The sequence below is a fragment of the Marmota monax genome, unplaced genomic scaffold (assembly GCF_021218885.2).
Source record: "Marmota monax isolate L192 unplaced genomic scaffold, Marmota_monax_Labrador192_F-V1.1 WCK01_AAM20220418_F8-fsc00034, whole genome shotgun sequence".
In the NCBI taxonomy this organism is placed as follows: Eukaryota; Metazoa; Chordata; class Mammalia; order Rodentia; family Sciuridae; genus Marmota; species Marmota monax.
The window spans coordinates 7,845,508-7,872,576 of NW_026693934.1; the positions used below are offsets into that span (position 1 = coordinate 7,845,508).

The 27,069-nt window shown below is 33.2% G+C and overlaps 1 protein-coding gene across 5 annotated transcripts in view; it reads left to right on the forward strand.

The window, feature by feature from the left end:
- Positions 1–27,069, forward strand: part of Zranb3 (zinc finger RANBP2-type containing 3) — a 232,121-nt gene that overhangs the window by 7,035 nt on the left and 198,017 nt on the right. For 3 of the 5 annotated variants that reach the window (XM_046463792.2, XM_046463794.2, XM_046463796.2), the window contains exon 2: positions 13,057–13,224. In XM_046463792.2, the coding sequence (XP_046319748.1) occupies positions 13,064–13,224 (161 nt within the window). In that variant the 5' untranslated portion in view covers positions 13,057–13,063. Of the gene's footprint in view, positions 1–9,568; positions 9,655–13,056; positions 13,225–27,069 lie in introns of those variants that run through there. The other 2 variants (XM_046463793.2, XM_058585387.1) reach the window with 2 other exon arrangements.

A 27,069-nucleotide genomic window follows, 5' to 3' on the forward strand; every position in this document is an offset into this window, starting at 1 on the left:
TTTGGTCCAGAAATTTTTATTGAGCATCCACCAAGAGAGTTACTGAATAATCAAGAAGATGGGTCATTCAGCCTGAGTTTGATTCCTAGTTGTGGCCATTTACTTGTTTGACTTGGGGCAGATTGGTTGATCATCTGTGTCTCAATTTCCTTATTTCTAAAATTGAGATAATTGAGATTATATGACTACCTTCCTCAGAGGTTTTTATGAAGATTAAATGACAGTATATGTAAAATGATTTAAAAAGTGTCTGGCATGTTGTGTGTGTTGTTTTTTTTTTTTGTTTTGTTTTTGGTGTACTGGGGATTGAACCCAGCCAAGGCCTTGCAACTGCTGAGAAAGCACTCTGCAGGTAGATGTGGTCACACATGCCATTAATCCCAGCAACTCTGGAGCCTGAGGCCAGGAGGATTGCAAGTTTGAAGACAGCCTCAGCAAATTAGTGAGAACCTCAGGAGACCCTGACTCAAAATAAAATGTAAAAAGAGCTGGGGATGTGGCTCAGTGGTTAAGCACCCCTTGGTTCAAACCCTGGCACCAGAAGAGTTAAAAAAAAAAAAAAGAAGAAGAAGAAGAAAAGAAAGACAGCAGTCTACCACTGAGCTGCATCCTCAGCCTGTGTGTTGCTTTTTATTAGTATTGATTCTGTTGATGAGGTTGATGCTAGATGTGAGTCTGCTGAAGTAAAACAACAAACAAGATAGTCTTTCGTGCCTACCTTTATGAAGACATTTTAATAGGATTTTATGGAGAGATAAATTTTTAAGGAAACATAACAATAATTGCCAATAACTAAGAAACTAATTGATATTAAGGACAATTTGGGGGAGTCTAGTTGAGAGCCATTGTAGTATTTTAGTTGAGTGGCAGTGATGTTTTGGGATAGATGATGGCAATGAAATTGGGGTGAAATAGGTAGATTTCAATATATTTGGAGAATAATGAATAACAAGTGGATTCAATTCAGCAGTTGAAGGAAAGACAGGGATCAAGAGTGAAATCCTGGGCTGGGTTTGTAGTTCAGTGGTAGAGTGCTTGTCTAGCACAGGTGAGGAACTGGGTTTGATCCTCAGCACCACATAAAAACAAATAAAAGATAAAGTTTAAATTGTTAAAAAAAAACAAGAAGGAAATCCCGGTGGCCACTATGAGTGACTTACGTAATTATATTACTTAATGAGAAACTGGGTAGGGAGTTTGGTAGAGAAATCACAAGTTTGGTAGAGAAATCAGGACTTTGGTTTTGGACATTTAAAGTAGAAAGCTCTGTGAGACATCCAAAATGTCAGGTAGGTAATTAGATGTAGTACTCTGAAGCTGAGAGATTATAGATTGTATTACTATACTATTTATGGTAGTCTTCTAAAAGGTTAGCCCTGCTCCTACATCCATTCTTTTAATCTTGACACAATAATCTTTAGAAAATAGCAACCTAATTAAACTGTAGGAAAGGCTCCCAGTTCCTTACAGAATAAAAGCCCAACCTCTTTTAACATAGAAGGACCTGCCTGACCTGGCCTATTTTTTTTTTTTTTTTTTTTTTACTTTTTTACCACTTTTTATGGGGGGAAAGCACTGGGGATTAAACCCAGTGGTGTTGCACCACTGAGCTACATCCCAGCTCTTTATATTTTTTACTCCAAGACAAGGTCTTTTTGTATTGCTGATACATGAACTTGCAGTCCTGTCTCAGCCTCTTCAGTAACAAGTATGCATCACCGTGCATGGTTTTTGTTTTATTTTTTACTACTTTTTATATTCATTTTAATCTTTAGCTGTGTTAAACTGCTTTGGATTTCAAACTTTGTACATTTGCAATTATGGCTTCTTTTCTCCTGAGAATATTCTTACTTGATTCTCCATCTGTAAACTCTAGACTGTAGACTTCCGTCAAGTTTCAGCTTGTGGCATATATTAGGTAGTTAAATAAGGTGTATTATGTGCCAATTATTTTTTATATATGAAGCCTTCTTTGATTGCTTGCTGTCTTACAGAGTCAATGTTTCCAGTTATGTACAGTACTTTATATATACTTTTTTCATAACACTTACCACATTGTATTGTGATTATATATGTATAGCTCTCCCTTCCTTTCTTGATCACACCCAAAGGTGAGGCTACAATGGCACAAATTTATCTTCACATCCTCAGTACCTCCTACAGTGTCTGACACAAGGCACTCTGTAAGTATTTGTTGAGTGATTTAGAGAGGCAGTGTTACATAGCTACAAAAATCGAGGCTTTAAAATTAATCCAATCTGTGTTCCAGGCTTAATATTACCAGTACCTAACTGTTAAGCCTTGTGTAAATTTTTTAATATCTCTGAACTTCAGTTTTCTTGTCTTTACTGTGATACGAACAATACTTTGTGAGTTGTTTTGAGAATTACAGGAGGTTTTCTAAAATTTCCTAGTATACTGCCTCATGGAAAGAGGTTAACTAATAAGTGGGAGTTATTTTATCACTATTCTGAAAACAGTTTTCTGTGGAATGAAAGATTCTAGTGTCCTTGCTTTTAAAGTAATTAAATATTAGATATGGCAGTTTTAAAAGCCCCATAACAAATGAATTCGAAAATGTTATGTAATTTTATACTTATTGAAATTGATCTATTATATTATATCATTTTATAATATTCAATTTTACTGATGAAACCTACTTTCAATTTATTAAATTTAGGCTGTAGTTCACAAACTAAATGTAATGTAGTTATATTTACAAGTGTAGTATATCAGGTATAAACATTGACGTAGAATATATACCGTATATATGAAATAGGCACATTCTCAACTCATGATAAATTTGAAGAGTTAATGTTATTGAATATATGACTTTTGTAAAAACACCTTCAAATATTATAGTAGATTATTAATAGATCTCTTTATTGGCTACCTTTTCACCTCATAAGCACAACTGATTTGTGTTTGAGTTTGTGCCTTCTGGAATCCATATATTTTAAAGGTGGAGTGTCCAATAGATTTCCTGTATTCAAAACTTGTAGAAACTGCTGATTTACTTAAGCTAAATTTATGTTTCCAATAAAGAACTTATAACTACTTATATTTCATGTTTTTTTTTTTTTTGTAGTAGTACTAGGGATTGAACCCTGGACCTTATGCATGCTGCATTTTAACATTGAGCTACATTGCCAGCCTTTTTATTTTATTTTGAGACAGGGTCTAAGTTGCTCAAGGTGTTGTCAAATTTGTGACCTTCATGCCTCAGCCTTGTAGTAGCTGGAATTACAAGTATGTGCCTCCATGACTGAAATGTAAATACTTTTGTACTGATTTCACTTAACTCTGGGGAAAGATATTTACTGAGGTTACTAACTTCTAGCCCCTCTCTTCCGCCTCTGTCCCACTGCCTTCTATTAGTAATGTGTGGGGCAGGTTAAGAAGGAATAGTTAAATAATCTATTCTTAATATCATAGTTCACCCAAGATTTACATAAGATGTTTCATTTTTACACTTATAGTTGTGTCTCTGTAGCCAAATTGCCATAGTGTTTAGGACATTTCCACTGACAATTTTTGTTTGATAAGGAAGAATTTATATAATTTAGATATCTAAGCTGGGTGTGTTGGTGCATGCCTGTAATCTCAGTGACTATGGAGGTTAGGCAGGAGAAGTGCAAGTTCAAGGCCAGCCTCAAGGAGACCCTGTCTCAAAATAAAACCTATGGGTGTAGCTTAGTGATAGAGTACCCCTAGTATCAATTCCCAGAACTGGGGGGGGGGGGGAAAGTCATCTAGATGAACACAAATTTTCTTTCTTTCTATCTATGTATATATCTATCTATCTATCTACTATCTATCTATCTATTATATATATATCTCTCTATATATATACACATGTGTATATATATATATATATATATATATATATATATAAATCTACAGTACATATATAGTAGATTAATAGATCTTTTTATTGGCTACCTTTTCACTTCATAAGTACAACTGATTTGTGTTTTTATATATATATATAAAGTTGTTTATAGACCTTTATTTATTTTTTTATTTATATGCGGAGCTGAGAATCAAACCCAGTGTCTCACTCATGCCAGGAAAGTGTGCTACTGCTGAGCCATAGCCCCAGCCCCCAGAAATTGTTTTTAAATTGGGCATAAGATTTGTTTGATATTGTGGTTTAGGAAGAGTTTTTCATATTTAGCGCTCCTTCTTGGAATTTTCTAGGGTATTATTTGGAACCATAATTCATATTTAATAAACATCCCTCTAATTTTAATCACTCTGGAAAATGTGCTGCTAATTTCCTTACTGTAACTTGAACTTGGTTTAAATTTGTTTCTTTTTAGAGGGACTTCTACATATGAATGTGCCTTCCATCTGACACATCATATAGTTTTTTAGTTTCGAAACTGTTGTGTCTCCTGGGAACTTTATTTCCATGCTAGTTCAGCCATGCACTCCTATGGCTACACCTTATACCTTCTCATCCCCAGGAACTATTCTACCTCTGGACTTGTTTCATGGTCCCCTGGTCCTTTGAATCTTTAATATAATAATATTGAGTGTTTGTGCCAGGCACTGTTCTGTGTGCATGGAGAATACCAGTAAATAAAACAGAAAAAAAGTCTCTACCTCAATGAAGCTTATATTCAAGATGGGAGAGACATCATAAGTAAATTGTGTGGTACTTTATAAGTGATAAGTGCTGTCCAGAAAGAAAATGTTACTGGGTGTGTTGGCACATTCCTGTAATCCTTGCTACTTAAGAATCTGAGGATCACAGGAGGATCACAAGTTTGTTTTGTCATCAGCCTTGGAAGCTTAGTAAGACTCTGTCTCAAAATGAAATTAAAGTGGCTGGGATGTAGCATAGTGGTAGAGCACTTGCCTAGTATGCAGGATGCCATGGATTCAGTTCCATACTACCGAAAGTGCTATACAGATTTAAAGCAACCCCAATCAAAATCTCAATGACGTTCCTCATAGAGATAGAAAAGGCAATCATGAAATTCATCTGGAAAAATAAGAGCCCCAGAATAGCCAAAGCAATCCTTAGCAAGAAGAGTGAAGCAGGTGGCATCATAATACCAGACCTTAAACTATATAACAGAGTAATAGTAACAAACACATCATGGTATTGGCACCAAAATAGGCTGATAGACCAATGGTACAGAAGAGAAGGCACAGAGACAAACCCACATAAATACAGTTATCTCATTCTAGAAAAAGGTGCCAAAAAGACTGGAACAAAAATAGCCTCTTCAACAAATGGAGCTGGGAGAACTGGAAATCCATATGCAGCAAAATGAACTTAAGTCCCTATCTCTGACTGTGCACAGTACTCAACTCAAAGTGGATCAAGGACCTAGGAATTAAACGAAAGACCCTGTGCCTAATAGAAGAAAAAGTAGGGCCAAATCTTCATCATGTCGCATTAGTCCCTGACTTCCTTAACAAGACTCCTATAGTGCAAGAAATGAAATCAAGAATCAATAAATGTATTCAGTTTTTAGTAATCTAAGAAAGAAAGAATGAGAGGAGGGAAGGAATGAAGAAGATAAAGAATAAGTCAGGGAAGAGACTTAGGGAATTGCAATTTTAAATAAGGTGGTCATGTTAAGTTTTCTTGGAGAAAGTGACATTTCAGAAAAGACTAAAGAAAGTGGGGGAGATAGCCTTGCAGATCATCTTGTGGGAAGGGTGGTGTAGGCAGATGGATCAGCTTATGCAAATTTCTAAGACAGGAACATACAGGGACATCAGCATGATAAGTAAGGTGGAGAGGTTATGGGAACAGGATACAGACAGTTTATAAGAAATTGGAAGCCATTAATAGGACTTTGACTTATATCTGAATAAAATTGAGAACCACTGAAGAGTTATTTTTTCTTCTTTCTTTACTGTTTTTTTAAAATATTTTTTTTCAGTTGTTGATGGACCTTTACTTTATTGACTTATATGGAGTGCTGAGAACCAAACCCAGTGCCTCACACATGCTAGGCAAATGCTCTACCATTGACCCAGAAGCCCAGCCCCTGAAGAGTTCTTAAAAGTGATATGATCAAACTTCTTTTTTTTTCCCCCCGGAGTATCTTGTGATTGCTCTATGAAAGTTGAATGTTGGGGGAAAGGTGAAAGTGGTGGGTGAAGGGGAGGTGGGTATCATATTCTTGCGGAAATTCAGGCCACAGTTGATTGTTGCTCAGATCAGGCATGTGATTTGGAGGTGGTAGGAAATGGTGGGATTCTGAATATATTTAGAATATAGAGCCAATAAGAGATGCTGATAGACTGATGTGCACTGTGAAATAGGAGTAAAAGTGTTGGTATGAGCAACTAGAAGAGTGAAATGAGTAAGGCCATGAATGGAATAGAGTTTGGGGGAAGAGCTGGAATTCAATTTTAGATATGTTTGAGACATCTATTAGCCAAGTAGCAGTGTCTGGTTTGATACATGTATCTGAAGTTCCGGAGAGTTTTCTCTATGTAAATGGAAATCACTGGCATAGAAGTAATATTTAAAGCCAAGAGATCAAAGAGATCACTAAGGGATAGAATAAGGCTGCTAAGAATTGAGCCCTTGGTCCACTCTACCTTAAAAGTGGATAAGGAGATGAGTTTGGAAGCCCAGGCCCATAATTCTAGCAATTCAGGATGCTAGGGTAAGAGGATCACAAGATCAAGGCCAGTCGCAGCGTTCAACTTAGTGACACCCTATCTCAAAAAATGAAAAAGACTGTAGTTGTAACTCAGAGTTAAAGCAACCTTGAGTTCAATCCCCAGGACTGCAAAAAAAGAAAAAAAAAAAAGATGATGAACCAGCAAAAGTTTAAGGAATAACCAGTGAGGTATGGTGAAAACCATGAGAAGGTAGTGTCCTTAAATCTAAGTGAAAAAAGTGATTTAATGAGGAGGGAGTGATTTACTAAAAGATCTAGTCAGATAAAGATTTGAGAATAACTTCCTATTCTGTTGATTCACCTCCAGTGCAGGGTCTTTGTATGGATTATAGCCTCTTCATAGAACACTCTTGGATCCTTTAATGTTTGGTTAATGTCTTTTTTATTCTGGTCTCAACTTTATATTTGTATAAATGGTATGTTTATCTAAGAAGTCTTCTAAACTCCCAAATCTGAAAAAAAAAATGAGTCCTATTATAGTCTCTCTTTTTTTAATAAGAAAATCATTTTATTTTTTTTTCAACATTGCAAATCTGTTCTCTTTTAAATTTTTTTAAATTTGTTATAATTAGTTATACATGACAGTAGAATGCACTTCTATTCTTTGATGTATCATACATAGATGGGATATAATTTCTCATTTTTATATTCTCTCTTAACACCAGTACTTCTGCTATATTTCTTCAGAACTGGATTTATACTTACTATTATATATCCAGAACCTAGCCCAGTGTCTCCACATGTGAACCTCCAGATACATGTGAACACCCAAATCTATTGAATGCATGACAGAATGAAATGCAGGGAATTGGATGATTATTTTTGACTATAATTCTTGATAGGACAATAATTTTGATACTGATTAGCCCTGAATCAGAATGTACCACCATTGGAACTTTCTTGTGGTGCAAAAGGAGGAAAGACCCAAAATTATGTTTTCCTTCTACTACTAGCTACTGATATTGGAGTTTTTCCTTTCTGGACCTCATCATTCCAAACTGTTTTTTCCATTTTTTTAAAAGTCAAACTTTTTATTGTGTGATTGTTGTAAATTTACAGGCATTTGTAAGAAATAATGCACAGGGGGAGTGCCTTTTACCTTCTTTCCCTTAAAGGTAATATCTTGTAAAAATAATACAATATCTCATTTAGGATATTGATATAGTCAAGTAAAGAACAATTCCATCCCTCAAGCATCCCTCATGTTGCCTTTTAATAGCCACAACCCCTTCTATCCTGCCCCACCTTCATCCCTGGCAACCACTAGTTTGTTTTCCATTTCTGTAATTTTGTGCATTTATGTTGAATGTTCTAGTTCGTTTATTTTTTGTGTCTCTTCTCCAGTAAATTGATTGCTTCCAGTAAATTATCATTTTCAAAAATAAAAATAAATTTATCTCCTCAAAGTACATAATTTCCCTGACAATCCATTTGCTTATTATTTTCACAGTAAATTTCTTGGTAGTATATTTTAACAATATCTGATACTTCTCAGTACAACTCTACTATTTATTTAAGAGTCAGTGAATTAAAATTGAATTTACTTTGTTCCAAATTGATCACCATCCTGATCTTAAAAATTGAACATAAAAACTTAGTGCAGTGGTGCATACCTATAATCCCAACAACTCTGGAGGTGGCTGCAAGAGTTTTGCAAGTTTGAAGCCAACCTCATCAATTTAGTGAGACTCTCAGCAACTTAGGAAGACCCTGTCTCAAAATAAAAAAAAAATAAATAAAAAGGACTAGGGATGTAGCTCAGTGGCAAAGCATATCTGTGTTCTATAATTTTTAAACTGGCCTCCACAAAAAAAGATTGAAAATAAAAACTTTCCTTCATTTCCAAGTGTTGCTTATTAAGAGGTTAGAAAATGAGTTTGACTAGATTTCGCTTTGACTAAATTTCCCTAGCTGATAGTTGTTTTCCTAATTTTAATAGCATGGCATTAAAAATTATATTGCTGGTTCCCTTTTGATAGCCTTCTCTCATCTTTAGTAAAAGTAAATTAGTATACATTGAATAAAATCTTTTTTTCCCCCAAATTGCTGAACTAAATTCTCCAGTTTTCATGATTAGAAAGGGATGTGTAATTATTGTCACTGTTATTTTATTTTTTAAAAAATAAATGACAGCGGAATGCATTACAATTCATATTACACATATACAGCACAATTTTTCATATCTGGTTGTATATAAAGTATGTTGAGACCAATTTGTGTCTTCATACATGTACCTTGGATTATGATGTCTATCACATTCTACCATCCTTGCTGACCCCCTCCTTTTCTCTCCCATCCCTCCCTTCCCTCCCACCCCTCTGCCCTATCTAGAGTTTGTCTGTTCCTCTCATGCGCCCCATCCCTAACTTGCCAAGGCTGGCCCAGAATTTGTCACATCTGTCTCAATATCTTGAGTAGCTGGGATTACATACTTGTACCACCACCCAGGCGATAATATAATTGTAATAGTTTGGATAGTAGTATAAATGGAAAAAAGCATTTAAATATTATTTTATTTTATTATTAACAAAACGTTTATGTTCTATTGAATATAACATAATTTTAGTTTTTTAAATTTTTAAAAAATATCTTTATTTTGCTTATTTATTTATTTTACGTGGTGCTGAGGATCGTACCCAGTGCCTCACAAGTGCTCTGCCACTGAGCCACAACCCCAGCTCTTAGTTTTTTTTTTTTGTTGTTGTTGTTGTTTGTTTTTTTAATACATCTAGACACGTGTTTGAATCATCATCAGCAAGCCACAATATAATCTGAAAATTGAAATTTTCTTTGAACATTTTCATACTACTTTAGACTTCTTTTGTCTTTGTACTGAATAATTTTAAAAAATCTTATTTGTAACTTTTTTTTTTAAGAGAGAGAGAGAGAATTTTTTAATATTTATTTTTTAGTTTTCGGCAGACACAACATCTTTCTTTGTATGTGGTGCTGAGGATCGAACCCGGGACGATCGCACGCCAGGCGACCGCGCTATCACGTGAGCCACATCCCCAGCCCCATTTGTAACTTTTTTTATGGTAACTTTAGCTTCTTGTTTATTTTTACAAATGTAGTAGCCAGTCCTTACAACATAAATTGTAGTGATTACAAAGCGACCTCAATGTAGCAGGTATTTTTCATGTAATGTCCATGAAAGTTTTTTACAAAGTAAATAAAGCAAAAAGTAGTCTTCTTGAACAAAGATAATAGACAGTAAAATAGTTTTTTGTTTTTTTTTTGTATTTTTTAAGCTTCCTTCTTGTTGTATCTTATATCTGATTGATTCTGAATAATGCTTCTGAACTCTTACTTCTGGAAAGTGGACATGACTCTTTATCCTGCTGTTACCTTGCCAAAATGGATTTCACTTAATCTTTGCTCCTTTGAGTTTTGACTTTTTCTGTTAAAGTTCAAAATGAACATATCTGATTAGCAAACTCATTAGCTATAAGGCTGACTGATATTTCTTGTGTTAAGCCTCCATGACTTTCCTATATGAATTCTAGTTTCATAGATTTTTTTATGCCTACTTGATATTTCCTTTTCATATTTTGTAGTCTCTCAAATTTTATGTATTTCTAAAAGATTTATTGATTTCCCCAATTCATTTCTTCTATAGTCATTGTACTGTTCTGTATCACTGACTCCATTGCTGTTGTGTACATCTTGATCCCACATTTCTCTTATTCTCCACATGTACTCTATCACCAAGTCCCCTTTACTTTATGTCTGATACAGTTCCCAGATCTCTCCATTTCACTGATAAAGATCATTTTATTTAAATTTTTTTGTTGTTGTTGAGCTGGGCATGGTGGCACATGTTTGTGATCCCTGCAGCTTGGGAGGCTAAGGTAGGAGGATCGTGAGTTCAAAGCCAGCCTCAGCAAAAGCTAAGCAACTCACTGGGACCCTCATTCTAAATAAAGTACAAAATTGGGCTGCGGATGTGGCTCAGTGGTCAAGTGCCCCTGAGTTCAATCCCCAATACCAAAATAAAATAAAATGAAATGAAATAAAATAAAAATAAAAAATTCAGTTATAGATGTACACAATAGCTTTATTTTATTTATTTATTTTTATGTGGTGCTGAGTGTTAAACCCAGTGCCTCACACATGCTAGGCAAGTGCTCTACCACTAAGCTACAACCCCAGCCCCAATAAAGATCATTTTGCCTTGTCCTTTGTAACCTGTAGTAGGTTTTTTGCTTCTATACCTTCCCCCTTTTGAAACATTATCTGTTTGCTCAGTTTTGTTGTAGGTGCTGTTGAGGGTTCTAAGAATGTCCATGTATTGGTGTTTATGAAGATAATTCATATAGACCTGAGTCATATATATATATATATATATATATATACACTCTTAGTTTTATATATATATATATATATATATATATATATATATATATACACTCTTAGTTTTATATATATATATATATATATATATATATATATATATATATATATATAAAATTTTCAAGTCCACTTGCCTACTGAAGCAGAGGGAGCTTGGTGACTGACCAAATCCTGTAGTGACATTCATTCGTTGCCCTCCTATTGGTGTCTTTGTCCTCCACATGTAGTTTTTGAAATTTAAGACCGACTGTGGCATTCCACTGCTTAAAAATCTATAGTAAGTGCTGTCCAATAGACCTTTCAGTAGATAGAGATGTTCTCTATATGCACTGTTTCATATGGTAGCTAATAGCCACTGTGACTGTTGAGCACTTGAAGCAACTGGTATAACTGGCCTGAATTTTTATTTTATTTAATTTTAAATAAATTAAAAAAATAAAATAAGTAGCCACATGTGGCTAATGATGTATTGAACAGCACATTTGCATTCCATTCATTCATTCTCTTTTTCTTTTTCTTTCTTTCTTTTTTTTTTGTTTTGCAGTACTGGGAATCAAAACCAGAACCTTGCAAATAGTAGACAAACACTACCACTGCCCCAGCCCACTTTACTTCATTTTTTTTTTTTAAACTGGGGTTTAAACCCAGCAGCTCGTAACCCCTAAGCCACATCCGCCATCCCTTTTCATTTTTTGTTTTGAGTCAGGGTCACTTAAGTTTTTTAGGGTTTACTAACTCACTGAGGCTGCCTGTGAACTTGTGATCCTCCTGCCTTAGCCCCCAAGATACCAGAATTACAGGCATGCACCACCATGCCAGGCTTCCTTTCTGTTTCTTGAAAATATCAGGCTCTTTCTTGACTCGGGGCCTTTGCACTAATGCTCTCTGTCAGGAGTGCTTTTCTCTTAATTTTGAACCTGGTTGACTTTTACATTCTTCAGACTATAGGATAAACCTTACCTCTTAAGATGGACCTCTTCTGCTCAGCCTTCTTCAAATGGCTGTTTGCATGTTAACTTCCCTGCAATATTTCTGCTATGATATAATTAATCATCTTGTTTATTTATTTACTTTAATCACTCCTTCAAAAATGTAAGCCCTGTGATGGTATGAGCCTTAATTCTTCAGATCATGGAATGTAGTACCTATTTGTTTTTAGTAAATAAAACTTATTTAATTCTTAAGATTCTTAGTAGAGTTAGAAATTAGTTACGTTTGAGGGAGGAGAGGACTTAAAGTTTTACAAGTCTTTAAGTGACCATCACATGAAAGCAAGCTTCTTTAAAAAGTTGAATGAGATTATTTATAAACAGTGATGCACCTGAATATGAAATATTATTAGAGAAGCATTATAGCATAGTGGTTTAAAAGGACTTTGTCTTTCAGAGTTCTAAGAATTTACAGATATATGAAATTTTGATATGGTAGAAAATTATATTTGTGGACACCCAGTGAGTGAGGAAGGTGCTAATCAGATTTTATACTGTAAAATTAGCTGACTAAAAAGAATTAATTTTAATTTTTAAAAATAAATTTTATTTAGCAATGTTGAATTAATTTAATTACTGTAAGTTTGGAGTTAAGGTCTTTGTATTTTATAATTTTTTAAATGTAGATTTGCCCCATTCTTAGAATATCTGATATGATATGAAAATGTATATGTATAAAAGAGTCACTTATAAAAGCAGTATTTTATAGTACATTATCCTTTGTTTTTAAAATTATTCAATTTGTAAAAATCTAGTTGATTTTATAATTTTTAGAACATTTATTTTATGAAAGACGGGTATGGCTATATTATGGCTCAAGATGAAACTGAGGGTGCTGAGTTTCTGGCAAGTGCAAGTAATTGTTTTTGAACTTAGTACTTTGACTTTTCTTAGTAACTTACTCTGGAAACACAACCTAACTTTTCTATATCTATGTAGATGGTATATCAAAGCTATTTGTAAGTACCATAATATTATTACCCATGTTCGATTCTATAGTAACACTTAGTAAATCTGTTTCCCCTATCCTTCCTTTTTTGTGGTTTCTTTGTTTATAGGATCATCATGCCTAAAGTTCAGAACATAAAAAAGTCTCATAATCCTCAGATTTCTTGCTTAACAAATGAATACTATCAACAACTGGATTTTTTGCCTGAGAAACTAAGAACAAAACTGCTTCCATTCCAGAAAGATGGCATCACTTTTGCCCTTGGAAGACAAGGCAGGTAAAGTACTTTTTCAGACATGCTAAAAATATTATATTCCTGCCAAGTGTAAAAAAAAAAAACAAGCTGTGTTCAAACTATTTTTTTTCAGGTACCCATAGTCTTTCTTTAATAAAATTGATTCTGAGTAAATTAGCTTCATCCATTTACTATGATTGACTTATACTCAGGTTGGAAGATACTAAACATATTCTAAACTCTAGAAGATATGTTTGACTGGATGTTGTGGTACCCCTGTAATGCCACTAACTTGGGGGGCTGAGGCAGGAGGATTGCAGTTTTGAGGCCAGCTTTCTCAAGTTCAAGGCCAACCTAGGCAACTTTCTGAGACCCTATCTCAAAATAAAAAATAAAATGAGTTGAAGATATAGCTCAGTGTTAAAGTACCCTGAATTCAATCCTTAGTACCTCAAAAAAAAGTATGTTTGGTTACCTTAACCCATTAAATCCCAAGTTTTTAATTCTGTATTTCAAAAAAATTGACACAGGTGCATTAAAATAAGTCAGAAATCATAATTTAGAGTTTATTATTATATTGATATTACAATTATAGTATAATATAGTTCTATGTGCAATTTTATATTTTACGTAGATACACAATGTAGTATGTTTAAGTTTTTGTGTTCTACATGTCGGATGATGGGACAAAACAGGTTAATTATTTGAATTACTAGATATTCTCAGCATCACATATATTAACAGTTTTCTAGAATGTATTACTTTTTTATATTTACCTAGTCTTCATTACATTTTTGTTCATTTCATTTTTCATCTTAAATTAGCAACCTCTGCTTGTGTCTTGCTAGTACCTTATATTACTGCCTGTATTTCTTTACTTTTTTCAAACTTGAAAATAGGTGTATATCTCTTCCATAACATTGAGATATTGCATGGTTTTCTATTTTTTAATATTTAGTTTTTTAGTTATAGGTAGGTACAATATCTTTATTTTATTTTTATGTGGTGCTGAGGACCGAACCCAGTGCCTCAACATGCGAGGCGAGCATTCCCCCTCTGAGCCACAATTCCAGCCCCTGGTTTTCTATGTTTTTAAGGATAGTATTGTCATAGTTCTATAGTCACATGTATTATATTCTTTCTTCTCTATATTTTATTCATTTATTTTTAATATGCATATTTCCTTTATTACATCACACGATCTTCAAGGAAAGAAACTTGTTTTTACTTTTATCTAGAACACCTAGACAAATAATTGGCCCTTTAATAATAACAAAAGGAAACAATTCTGACTGAAAACAAACTAGATTAAAAGTTTAGGGGTTAGGGTTATGGCTCAGTGGTAGAGGACTCACCTAGCACATGTGAGACACTGGCTTTAATCCTCAGCACCACATGAAAATAAAAAATAAAATAAAGCTAAAAAAAAAGTTTAAATGACTGTTATAAAAGCACATTTTACTCTATAGCCTGATATAACATGTACCTTTTAAACTATAAGAAAAATGAAAATCTATGACATACACACAACTGGGCCAGCTGATTATCACTTCCCCAGCTGCCACTAATAATTGAAGGATCTGCAAAGAGAAGGAAACCATAAGCTTAATTTAAATTATTTCCACTGGGAGTCAAAATCTTTGACCCTTCCAAAATTAATGCTAATTAGCATAGCATCTATTACTATAATGTGTACTCATGTTCACAAAGTGCTTTGTAAGTATATTATATAATCTTCCCAGGAACTCCAGAGATAAATATCATCATTCTCTTTTGGAATGTATAAAAGCTCAGAACACTTTTACACTAAAAAATTATTGAGGACCTCTAGGACATTTATTTATATAGATTATGTCTACAAATAATCATTGCATCACAAAAAACCCCAAAAAGTTACTTATTGCATTTAAAATAACCATTTGCTCATTTTATGTGAATGTATTTTATAAAACTAATTCTTTTGCCAACAAATATGTTTTGAGAAGACTTCCATTATTTTATATTTTGGTTAGTTTCTTTAATGATTGACTTAGATTCTCATTGATTTTGCTTTCAATCTTTTTTCAGAGTTTTAATGAAGCCTTTGGGAAACTCTGCTCACAGAGGTTTCAGAGGTTCAGTCCATGGTCAGCCAAGTCCCTAACTCTGGGCCCTAGTAAGGAATAACATTTTGGCTGAAGGGTACAGCAGAGAAAACCAGATCAGGACATAATAACCAGGAAGCAGAGCTGTCCCCAATATTTATGATGAAAATTTTAAACATTAAGCAATGTTGAAAGAATGTTAAGAGTAAACATTTGGGGCTGGGGCTGTAGCTCAGTGGCAAAGGGCTTTGCCTGGCATGTGTGTTCAATGCTTAGCACCGCATAAAGATAAACAAATAAAATAAAGGCAGGCTGTCCATACAAAACTACCAAAACTACTTTTTAAAAAAAGTGTAGACATTTGGTAGACCATTTATCTATTATTTTATCTTTTTCTCAAATCAGTTCATTTTTTTTTCATTTTATTTGTCTATAGTAAATTGTACACCTTATTATGTTTCCCCTAAATACATATATATATATATATATATATATATATAATTAATTATAGTTCATATTTATTTAGTTTTTTATTGAGGTTAAATTAATGAAATGCACAAACCTTGACAAATGAATATACTTGTATAACTGAAACCCACCATCATATAAAATTTTCCTCGCTTCCTTTGCCAACCAATACCCACACTTATATTCCACCATTGATCTTTGATGTTTTTTGTTTTTGTTTTTCTGGTGCTGGGGATTGAACCCAGGGCCTTGTGCATGCAAGGCAGACACTCTACCAACTGAGCTATATTCCCAGCCTCGATCTTTGATGTTTTTTAAAACAGGTTTGTTTTACATGTTCTAGAATTCACGTGAATGGAATGTTTTTGAAAGATGACTTCATTCACTTAAATCTTATTTAGATTAATCTGTTTTTTCATGTATTAGTAGTTTGTTATGCATTTGTATTTACAGATATTAATTGATACCTAAGGTTATATATCTTGTGCTTTTCATCTTTCACCTGCATCCTGCCAATATTTCCATCCTAGATATCACTCTTGTAGATTCACTTTGCTTTTGTGGAGTTAGAACATTCTATATTTACAATATATGTAGCTCTCAAATTCCTGAAGATTTCAGTCACATATGGCATCTTAAACTGTTACTTGACAGCCTTTAGCTTCTTTAGGTAGTTCATACTTGTGTCTGTGGGATTGTCAAAAAGACATAAGAAACAAACCAGGTTTTAGGGTCAGACAGACTTTATTAAATTGTGGGTCACTTACTCTCTTGGATGTGTTGGTCATGCTCTTTAACAATTTATACTTCAGATTCAGTTGCTGCATTGAATTAAGATTTTCATGATGCTCAAATAAAATGTCTGTTCTCTTTTTCTTAGTCTAGTTTTATTTTAGAACACTTGTACTTAGACAGTTAACCAGTCCTAACAAAATGTGAGTATATGTAGCCAAATGGGAAAATAAGAAATAAGCTGTTTATAAAGCTAAATTCATTCATTTTAAAGAACTTCCATTCATTTGATCTTTGTTTGGGTTAGAATTGTTATTTTTTTTTTTGGGGGGGGGTACCAGTGATTGAACTCAGGGGCACTTGACCACTGAACCACATCCCCAGCCCTATTTTGTATTTTATTTAGAGACAGGGTCTCACTGAGTTGTTTAGTACCTCGCTTTTTGCTGAGGCTGGCTTTGAACTCGTGATCCTCCTGTCTCAGCCTCCCCAGCTGCTGGGATTACAGGCGGACACCACCGTGCCTGGCTGTTATTTCTTTCTTGACACATGATAGTGGAGATTTTTTATTACATTATTTGGCAAATAATGCTGGTATATGGATGGAAATGGAATATAATATGCTAACTGAAATTAGCCAAACTCAGAAACTCAAAGGTTGAATGTTTTATCTCACATGTGGAAGCTAGAGTAAGGAAAGGGGGAGGGAAGGATAGGAATATATTAAAAAACTAATAAAATACAAATTAATAGCAAAAGAATGTTGAGTAGAGGAAGAGAATGGGAGGGGGTGAGGGTGGGAGGGAAAAGGGGAAAGGAAAAAGAGGGATCATGAACTAAACTTGATTCCTACGCAGGAATAAGTTGTTAGGATGAACCCAACTACATGTATAATCATTAAACTCTAATAAAAAAATTATAGATGCAAAATTTGAAAAGGAGTGGTGAGGGTGCTAATAACCATGTCTTAACATTAGTGCTAGATCAAGGGTTGGTGTCTTAATTTTATATAATAAAATATATATTTATGTACACGTTTTTATAATGTTTATAGTTACAAAGGGAACTAAAGAATAATTAATAACAATTTTAATAACTGAGAGAACAGAAAGGAATTGAATAGAAGTTAAATATTTATATTTCATAATAGAGGCAATAAAGTTGCTATTTCAAGAAATAGCTTATTATTTAGTTATGTAATTTACCTACCAAAGATCTATAATATCATTGAAAATAATTTCATCTAACCAGGGCAGAACCATTATTATTATTATTATTATTATTTTTGATGGGACTTTCACATAATTTCAGGGTAGATCTTAATTTTTAAATGGTATTTTAGTTGGTAGTTCAGGTCTGCTTTAATAGTTATTTTTTTTTCTTAGCACTTTGAAAATTGTATTCAACTTTCTTCTGACTTTCATAATTGCCAAGTGTGTTTTTGGTCTCAAATACCACCCTATATATTTTTTTTCTTTTTTGGTACTGGGGATTACCCAGGGGCACTTTATCACTGAGCTATATCCTAGTTCTTTTCATTTTTTTTTGTTTTGAAACATGATCTTGCTCATTTGTTGAGGCTGGCTTTGAACTTGCAATCCTACTGCCTTAGCCTCCCACACTGCTGAGATAACAGGTATGTATTATCACACCAGCCTCCTATAGATGGTTTATTCATTATAAAGGAAAAAAAAAATCATAAAATTGTCAAAGTTGGCATTGCTAATGGTAGGACAACCATATGCATAATACAGTGCGCAGGAGAGACATAACATTATCTGTGTGTCATTCTTTTTTAAATTTTTTTTTTTTTTGTAATTATAGACGAACAGCATACCTTTAATTAATTAACTAATTAATTTTTGTGGTGTTAGGCATTGAATCCTGGGCCTTGTGCATGAGAGGCAAGCACTCTACCAACTGAGCTAATTAACCCCAGCTCCTATGTGTCATTCTTTTTTTTTTTTTTTTTTTAGAGAGAGAGAGAGAATTTTTTAATATTTATTTTTTAGTTTTCGGCGGACACAACATCTTCGTTTGTATGTGGTGCTGAGGATCGAACCCGGGCCGCACGCATGCCAGGCGAGCGCGCTACCGCTTGAGCCACATCCCCAGCCCCTATGTGTCATTCTTAATGGAAATATTTGACTTGATAATCATGAGATAATAGTTCAATCCAATCCAGAATGGAGGACCTTTTTTTCAGGACAACTGACCTGGACTCTTTAAAGGATTCAGTGTCCTTAAAAAAAAAAAAAAGGAAACAGTGAGTATATTGTAAATTGAGACAGACCTAACAACTACAACATCTGAAAGTAATATACAAATCTTAATTAGATCCTGGATCAGTAAGCAGAAAAGCTTTACAGAATGTTTTCTGGATAACTGAAAAAGTTTAATCTGGACTCAATTGTGATGATATTATTAATGTTGTCTATCTTAGATGAGGTAACTGTGTTGTGATTGAATACAAGCCTGTTCTTGAGAAATTCATGATAAACAATTTGGGGATGAATTATCATACTACATGCAGTTTTCTTTCTACATTTTTCCAAAAAGAAAGACATGTATATATTTAAAGAAATTTTGAGTGATAAGCCAAGATGTTAATAGTGTAACTCTGATGAGTGGTATGATCTAATGACTATATTCTTAGTGAGGTAATATATGAGGGTATTAATTGTTTAGCGGTATAATCTGGTAAATGGTATAATCTGGTGAATGTATTTAGATGATGATGATTATGATAATTGTTATTATTTTGGTATTGAGGATTGAATCCAGGAACACTTTACCACTGAACTACACTCCCAGTTCTTTTTATTATTTATTTTGAGTCAGGGCCTTGCTAAGTTTCAGAGGCTGGCTTCAAACTTGTTATCCTCTTGCCTCAGCCTCCTGAGTCAAAGGGATTATAGGTATGTGCCATCAGGCCTGACTGTTTAGTGTTTTCTTTTTGGGTTTTCTGTGAGTTTAAAAATTTTCAAACAAGTAAAAGCAATCAGTCTAATTTTTGCTCCTTCATCTGACTTTAAGATTTTGTCTTTGAAGTTCTACGATTTCATTATAGTTTATTCAGTCTGGTTTTCTTGTTACTTATCCTGTGTAGGATTAAACCTGAGATTTTTGTCTGTTGATTCTAGGAAATTCTCAGGTATTAACTTTTAAAATATTATTTCTTTCCTACTTTGTCTTTTTCTGCAATTTCAATTAGATGTATATTTGTCATTTTTACTCTATCATATGCTTCCATTAATGTCTATATCATCTGTACATTATGCTGTTTTTAAAGTTCTCTATTATAGTTCATGATTTGCTGGTTTAATCTGCTGTTTAATCCACCTATTCAGTTTTTAAAGTACTTTTCATTATTAACCTATAATTTACATGGAGAAAGATATACAGATCATGTATGTATAACTTGAGGAATTTTCAGAGTATAGCCATTACCAAGATCAAGAAAGAGAATGTTGCCTGGCATGGTGATACATGCCTGTAATTTCAGTGACTCCAAAGCCTAAGGCAGGAGGATTGCAAGTGTGAGGCTAGCCTTAGTAACTTAGGGAGGCCCTATCTCAAAATAAAAATAAAAAGGCCTTATAGATGTAGCTCATTGGTAAAGTGCTCCCAGGTTCAATGTTTTTCAAAAAATATATAAAATAAAATAAAATCTAAAGAAGAACATTGCCAGCATCCCAGAAACCTTCCTCTTGTCCTTTTCCAATCACTGCTACTGCTGTTTCCCTCTTCTGCAAAGGACCACTATCCTGAATTCTATCACCACAGATCACTTTTGCCTGTTCATTGCAGTACATTGTCACCTGCTCTTTTGTGTGTATCTTCTTTCACTCATCATCATTGTGAGATCAATCCTTGTTATTGAATGTGGTTGTAGTATATTCTTTCTCATTGCCTTATAAATATCATTTATAATACCAAAATTTGTTTATTCATTTTACTGGTGATGATTTTGATTGTTTCTGGTTTTAGGTTCTTAACAAATAGTAATGATATAAGTATTCTTATACAAATATTTTGGTAAATACACACACACACACACACACATATACATATTCTGATATTTGTCTTACCAAGAAGAAGAATTGCTGGATCATAAGGTCTACATATATTCTACTTTAGTTGATAATGCTTATGAGGTAAGGGGTCAGGATTGATTATCTGTTTTTTAAATTTACTTTTATGTCCAATTGATCCATCACAATTTATTGAGAAGACTGACTTTCTTTTACTGCATTATAGCATCACCATTGTCATAAATCAAGTAATGTTGTAGTACCTCTTTCAAATCAAATGCTGTCTAATGGAACTTTCTGCCATGATAGAAATGTTCTGTATATGTATTGTTCAAATTAATGCTATTAATTACATGTGGCTGATGAGTTCTTAAAATGTGGCTGGTGCAATTAAGGTCTGGATTTTTAATTTTGACTAATTTTAAGTAATTTAAATTTAAATTTGAAGAGCCATATATGTCTATTGGCTACAATATGGGATGGTATAGTTTTGAATCCTTTCTTTATTTTTAATCTTTGTATTAGTACCATACTTCTCAATTACTGTAGCTTTGTAGTAAATATGTTAGCATCAGGTGGTATAAATTTTTCAGGTTCATTCTCTTTCAAAATTGTCTCAGCTAAGTTTGTGAATCAAAATTGTATTACATCTGTAATAGATTGGATAGAGTTGATAATTTGTGAACATGAATTATTGTTTCATTATTTGTTCTTCACTTACTTTATTTCAGTTATTTCTCCACTATTTAATTTTTAATAAGTTTTTGTAGTTTTCAAAGAAATTATCTTACATATTTATTCTTAGGTATTGAACATATTTAATTCTAGTATAATGGTCTCCCCCGACCCCAGATGTTTTTAAATTTTGTCTTTATCTGACTGTCCAAAAGTTTTACTGTGATGTGCCTAGGTGTGATTTTTCTTTGCATTCATACTTCTTGAGTTTGTTGGTTATTATTAATTTTTAATTTTGGAAAAATTTTAGTTTTTATCTATTTCAGTGTTATTTATATAACATTCTTTATCTCCTTGGACTCCAGTTATTCTTGTGTTAGACCTTTTTTCAGTGTCCTGTATCTCATCTGCTTGTTTTGTGTTTCCACCTCTCTCTTTCTTTCCCTTTCTCTATCTGTGCATGGGTACTATCTGTATATAGATTTCATATATAATTTAGGTATTTAAACAATGTGCATATATGTATATGTAGTTTACATATATATTATATATCTATTTTTCAGCTATATTCCAGTTTACTAATACTATTTATTTTATTTGCAGCTAATTTATTGACTTCTATTAAGGACGAGACCATCACTTTATATATATATATATATATATATATATTATTATTATTATTATTATTATTCTTGCTGAGCAAAGGAGAATTGTATTGTTAGACATGGCTCTCTAAACAAAACAGATTTGCTATTGCATTAGTATGTGGTGCTGAGGATCGAACCCGGGCTGCACGCATGCCAGTCGAGCACGCTACTGCTTGAGCCACATCCCCAGCCAATTGCATTAGGCTCTGGGGGAGGCCTGTGGCTTTAAAAAAAAAAACCAACAGGAGTGCTTAGGGATTGGCTGAATTTTTGTGTATAATTTAGGGATTAGCTAGCTAATGTCAAAGAACAGTCAGTCCTTTCCTTTCTTGAAATTGGAGAATAGGGACATTTTGTTTTCTGTTTTTAATTTCAGATAGTGTATTATTAAGTCCTAGAATATCCAACTCAAGTCTGCCTGGTTATATATCTTATTTCTTACCATGTTTTAATTCTGTTCTTATTTATGTAAATATTTAGAACATTCTTATTTATATATCTACAGTCCTTTGGAGGCTTATTTTACTTTAAAAAATTTCCTATTGTGTTTGCTAATGTATTAAATTATGTTTTAATAATTAAGTAATCTTAACATGTGGGAACCTTAAGAGATTGATATGAGTGATAAATTCTCATAGGGAAGATTCACAAAATTAAGTTCTTCTTGGCTAGGAGTTTCTCAGATCACACACGTAACAAAATCAAATCTCAAATTCCTTTTCAGAGAGGCTTATGATTATGAGTTTTGATCAGTTTTCACCTCATGCCAAGATTTACGTTTCCTTTTTGGATTTAAAAAATTAGGTATAATTTAATTTAGTAAAAAGCATAGGTTTTAGGGTATATTTCAGTGATTTCTGATAGATTGTACTATGGTGTTTTCAAAGATACAGAATAAGATGGAACATATCCATCAGCCCAAGGCAGGCTTCTTTTTTCATCAAGTCTTCATCTAAATTAGGCAAATACTTAACTGACTTCTGTCACCAAAGTTTTTCTCATAGTTACCTTGTACTCTTATTTTTTAAAAATTTGTTTGTTGTAATTTCAAACTTACAGAAAAGTTATGAGAAAAATATAAAAATAACATCTTTTACATAAATTCACCAATTTTTAACATTTTGCCACATTTACTTTATTATTCTTTCTCTCCATACATGGTCACAGAGTTATACTCATCTATGTTAGTGTTGATACTTTTCTAAAACATTTGAAAGTAGGCCACTGATGTCATGTTTCTTTAGTCTGCAATACTACAGTCTGCAAATATGGTTTGTATTTTTTTTAAAAAAACAAAGGTAGTCTCTTACATAACCACGATGAAATTATCAAATTTAGGAATTTTTACTTTTATTCGTTTACTTTAATGTTCCTGATAATCTTTCAAAAAGCACAAAACAGGCATCAAATTCAGGAACTTTATTTTCATAGAATAACATACTTATATTTTGTTAATTATCTTAGTATTGTCCTTTATGAGACACATTTTTTTTTCCTTTTACAATGAAGATGCAGTCCAGAATCACTTTTTGCATTTAGTGATTTGTTTCTGTTTTCTTAGTATGGGACAGTTTCTTTGTCTCTCATGACACTAGCATTTTTTAAGAATATAGTTCAGTCTATTTTATAGAACATGCTTCAATTTATGTTATTAATGTTTCTTCTCAATGACGTTTAGGTTACACAGTCCTTCCTGAATTAGTTCATAAGTAAGATTGAAGTACTGTCCCTCTCAGGGCATTATTTTGAGCTCTTCAACCCCTTACTGGCTATATTGTTAAATTTTGCTTGCTGGTCAGTTTTGTTCAGTTTCTCCACCATATAATTACTATTTTCTCCTCTCACAGTTGTTGACTGTGTAACACAACTAATGAGGCAGTTTTGATGCCACGCAAGTATTCTATTCCTTATCCATTTTTTCTTCTTGGATTTAGCATTCATAGATGATTTCTGCTCAAACCAATTTTTGTCTTGATGGGAATAAAATACTGATTTATTGATTTGCATTTTACTCTAAGGAAGAGCCCTCCCTACTGCCCTATTCCTCCCTCCTCCCTGCCCGCTTCTCTCTGTCTCCATTCATTTATCCAATTATCCACCCATTCTCAGTATGGTCTCATGGGTTTCTATCTTATTTAGCAGGTTATAATCCCTTATTGTACCACATATTAATTTTTATCTGTTTTGGACTTTCTTAAAAATAGTCATGCAGTTTATATAAGTCTGACTTCTCTTGTTCAACATAAAGTATTCATTTACGTTGTTTTATCTCTAAATATATTACAATTATTTTTGTTCATTCATTTGCTGATGGACACTTGAGTTGGCTCTATTTTAAGGCTCCTATGATTTGATGTTACTATTCTTAGGCAAGTCCTTTTGTGGACATGTTTTCAGTTCTCTTATTAGTTCATGAGGAAGCTGTCTATTTAATTTAATTTTTTAAAAAGTGCCCATGGGGAAGCTGTTTCTCAATTTCTTACATTTTAAAAATGTCTTTTCAATGGGAGTAGAGCATTGGTAGAACACTAACCTTGCATGTGCAGGGTCCCAGCCTCTATCTCTAACACTGAAAAAACATATAAAAAGACTAAAAATGGTTTTTCAATGACTTCACTAGACTATGACAAATTGGCTGGGTAAGAAATTCCTCAATCCCACTTTCTTTTATTGCTCATGTAGGTTGTCTGAGAGCTGCCAGTTTTTTCCCTCCTTAGTACTGATCAATTCTCTTTCTCACTACCTATTTTGGCATTCTAGGAGTAGCATATATCTTGGTGTTGACCCTTATATGTTTCTTTTTCCTGGATGTGTGTTTTGCATTTTTTCCTTTATTTCTAAAGAATTTCTTTGAATTTTATTTAGGATGGTATTTAGTTCTTTTAGTTTGTTTTTCTTCTCTGAAGATACCAAGTATACTTATATTTGTTGATTTGTCTTGGCCTATTATCTCTCTTATTTTTATTTTCTTTTTCTTCCATGACTTATTTTTACTTTAAATCTCTTGATTTTTTTTGGTCATTCCTTTGTAGATTTCCTTTTCAGACCTATGTGTTTTTAGTAGTTGCTATTGTCTCTTCTGCTTTAATTTTGTCTTTGTTTTAGTGGTTTTTATTTATCCATATTTTTTATTTCTCTGATCTGTCAATTTACATTTTATTTCTTCACTGTTTTTGACTGTAATTTTCTGAGCTCCTATACATCTGTCTTATGTTTTTTTTGTTAAAAAGGTGAATATTTCTTCAGATTTTAATTTTATTTGCTTCATGGTAACCTTTTTGTTGTTGTTGTTGTTTTCCTTCTTATTTATAGCACTTAAAAGACTTTTTCATGGTTTGTTAAATCTAGTCAACTTTTTTGTCGATGCTGTGACCAAAAGACCTGACAAAATCAATTAGAGGAGAAAAATTTATTTTGGGGCTCATCATTTCAGAGGTCTTATTTTATAGATGGCCAACTCCATTCTTTGAGGCCAAAGGTAAGGCAGAACATAATGGCACAAGAGTGTGGCAGAGGAAGGCATCTCAGGACTTGACACCAGGAAGGAGAGAGAGAGAGAGAGAGAGAGAGAGAGAGAGAGAGAGAGAGAGAGAGAGAGAGAGCTGTGCTAAACAAGGACAAAATATACCCCAAAGGCATATTCCTTGTCACAAGATTAATGCACTGATTAGGTTAAGACTCTCACAACCCAGTCATTTCACTTCTGAACTTGGGCCATTGTTTCACACATGAACTTTTGGTTGATAGTGTTCTAAAATAGCAATGTTCTAGAATAATATCTATTTTTTAATACATAATTGATTTGTTTTGACTGGTATCTCCTGAGTCAAAAGAAATTAGCACTGCAGGATATGTAACTAGGTAGAACCTCTCATCTCTTCCTCTGTCTCATTCTATTTCACAAATGGTTTGTCATTGAGTCTTGCTGCTTCTGCAATCAGACTGGACCATGGAGATACTTTGCCACTACTCTCCCTATCCTCTGTGCTGTTATAAGGATTTATTAACTTAGCTATAAGAATGTCCCCCTCACTTCGAAACTGTCCTTTTGAATTTTGTATTTTTGTTGTTGTTTCCTTGACATGTATTGTTTCTTGGGAAAGAACACTGTTTATGTACTCTGCTTATTTTTTTAATATTTAATATTTTTGGTAACCTATCCTCTTGTTACTTAGATATTTAAGATATCTCTGTTTTTTCAAATATTATTGATAACCATGCACCACATCCTTGTGTAGATGTTGTTCTCAAAGTGTATTTCATTTCTCGTGAAATTCTGACAGAAAATTTGTTTTAATTATCTCTCTCCATGGGGAAGAAAAGACTGTGGTATTTAAAGAATTTTCAAAGAAGATAAGGGAAGATTTTATAGTAATTTGTATTCTTTAAATGTATTACGGACAGCTTAATTTCTTCCATTGTTTTCTTTTCTCTCCTAAAATTGAAGAGGTTTCTATTATATTACTTACTCATTGGGATATGCTGCTTTTTTATAGTGTTAAAATTCAAACTTGTTTGGCTGACGGTAGATTTAAATTTCTCATCAGTGAACAAAAACTTTGACACTCCTGGTGATTTTGCTACAAAAAGATTCTTTGTTAAACCATTTTAATATTAGGGCATAAATTACTATGCTAATCATCTCAATTTTATAAGCTAAGAATAATTAGTTGAAAGTATGAATGAACCTCAAATATGGGTGGAAAAACCTGAGAGTCATAATTTACAAAAATGTACTAATTATATTTAGCCTGAGTCATCTAACCGATATGAAACCAAATCTTGGCATTCCAGACAAATGAATTGTAGAATAATGCCATTGTTTTGCCTTTTCCCATAACAGTAAGGAACCCTGTCTGAAGGTCTAGAGAAAGAACTGGCTGCCTGTATCTAAAAGTGTCATTGATGCTTCTATCAATATACTTTTTAATAGTTAACCTTATCTGTGTTAAACTTTTAATTTATATAAGCCTATAACTTCATGAAATTTTTATCTACAATTCTATAGCTTATGAGTTTGAGGAATAATATTAGGTTGCATTAATAAACATGTATACTCATTTCCATTAGATATATGTAAGAGCAACATAGGAAACTATTACACAGTCACCAGAATGGTGGTGTGTGTGTGTGTGTGTGTGTGTGTGTGTATATATATATATATAAATAAAATATATATATACGTGTGTGTATATATATGTGTGTGTATATATGTGTGTGTGTACATATATGTGTGTGTATATGTAT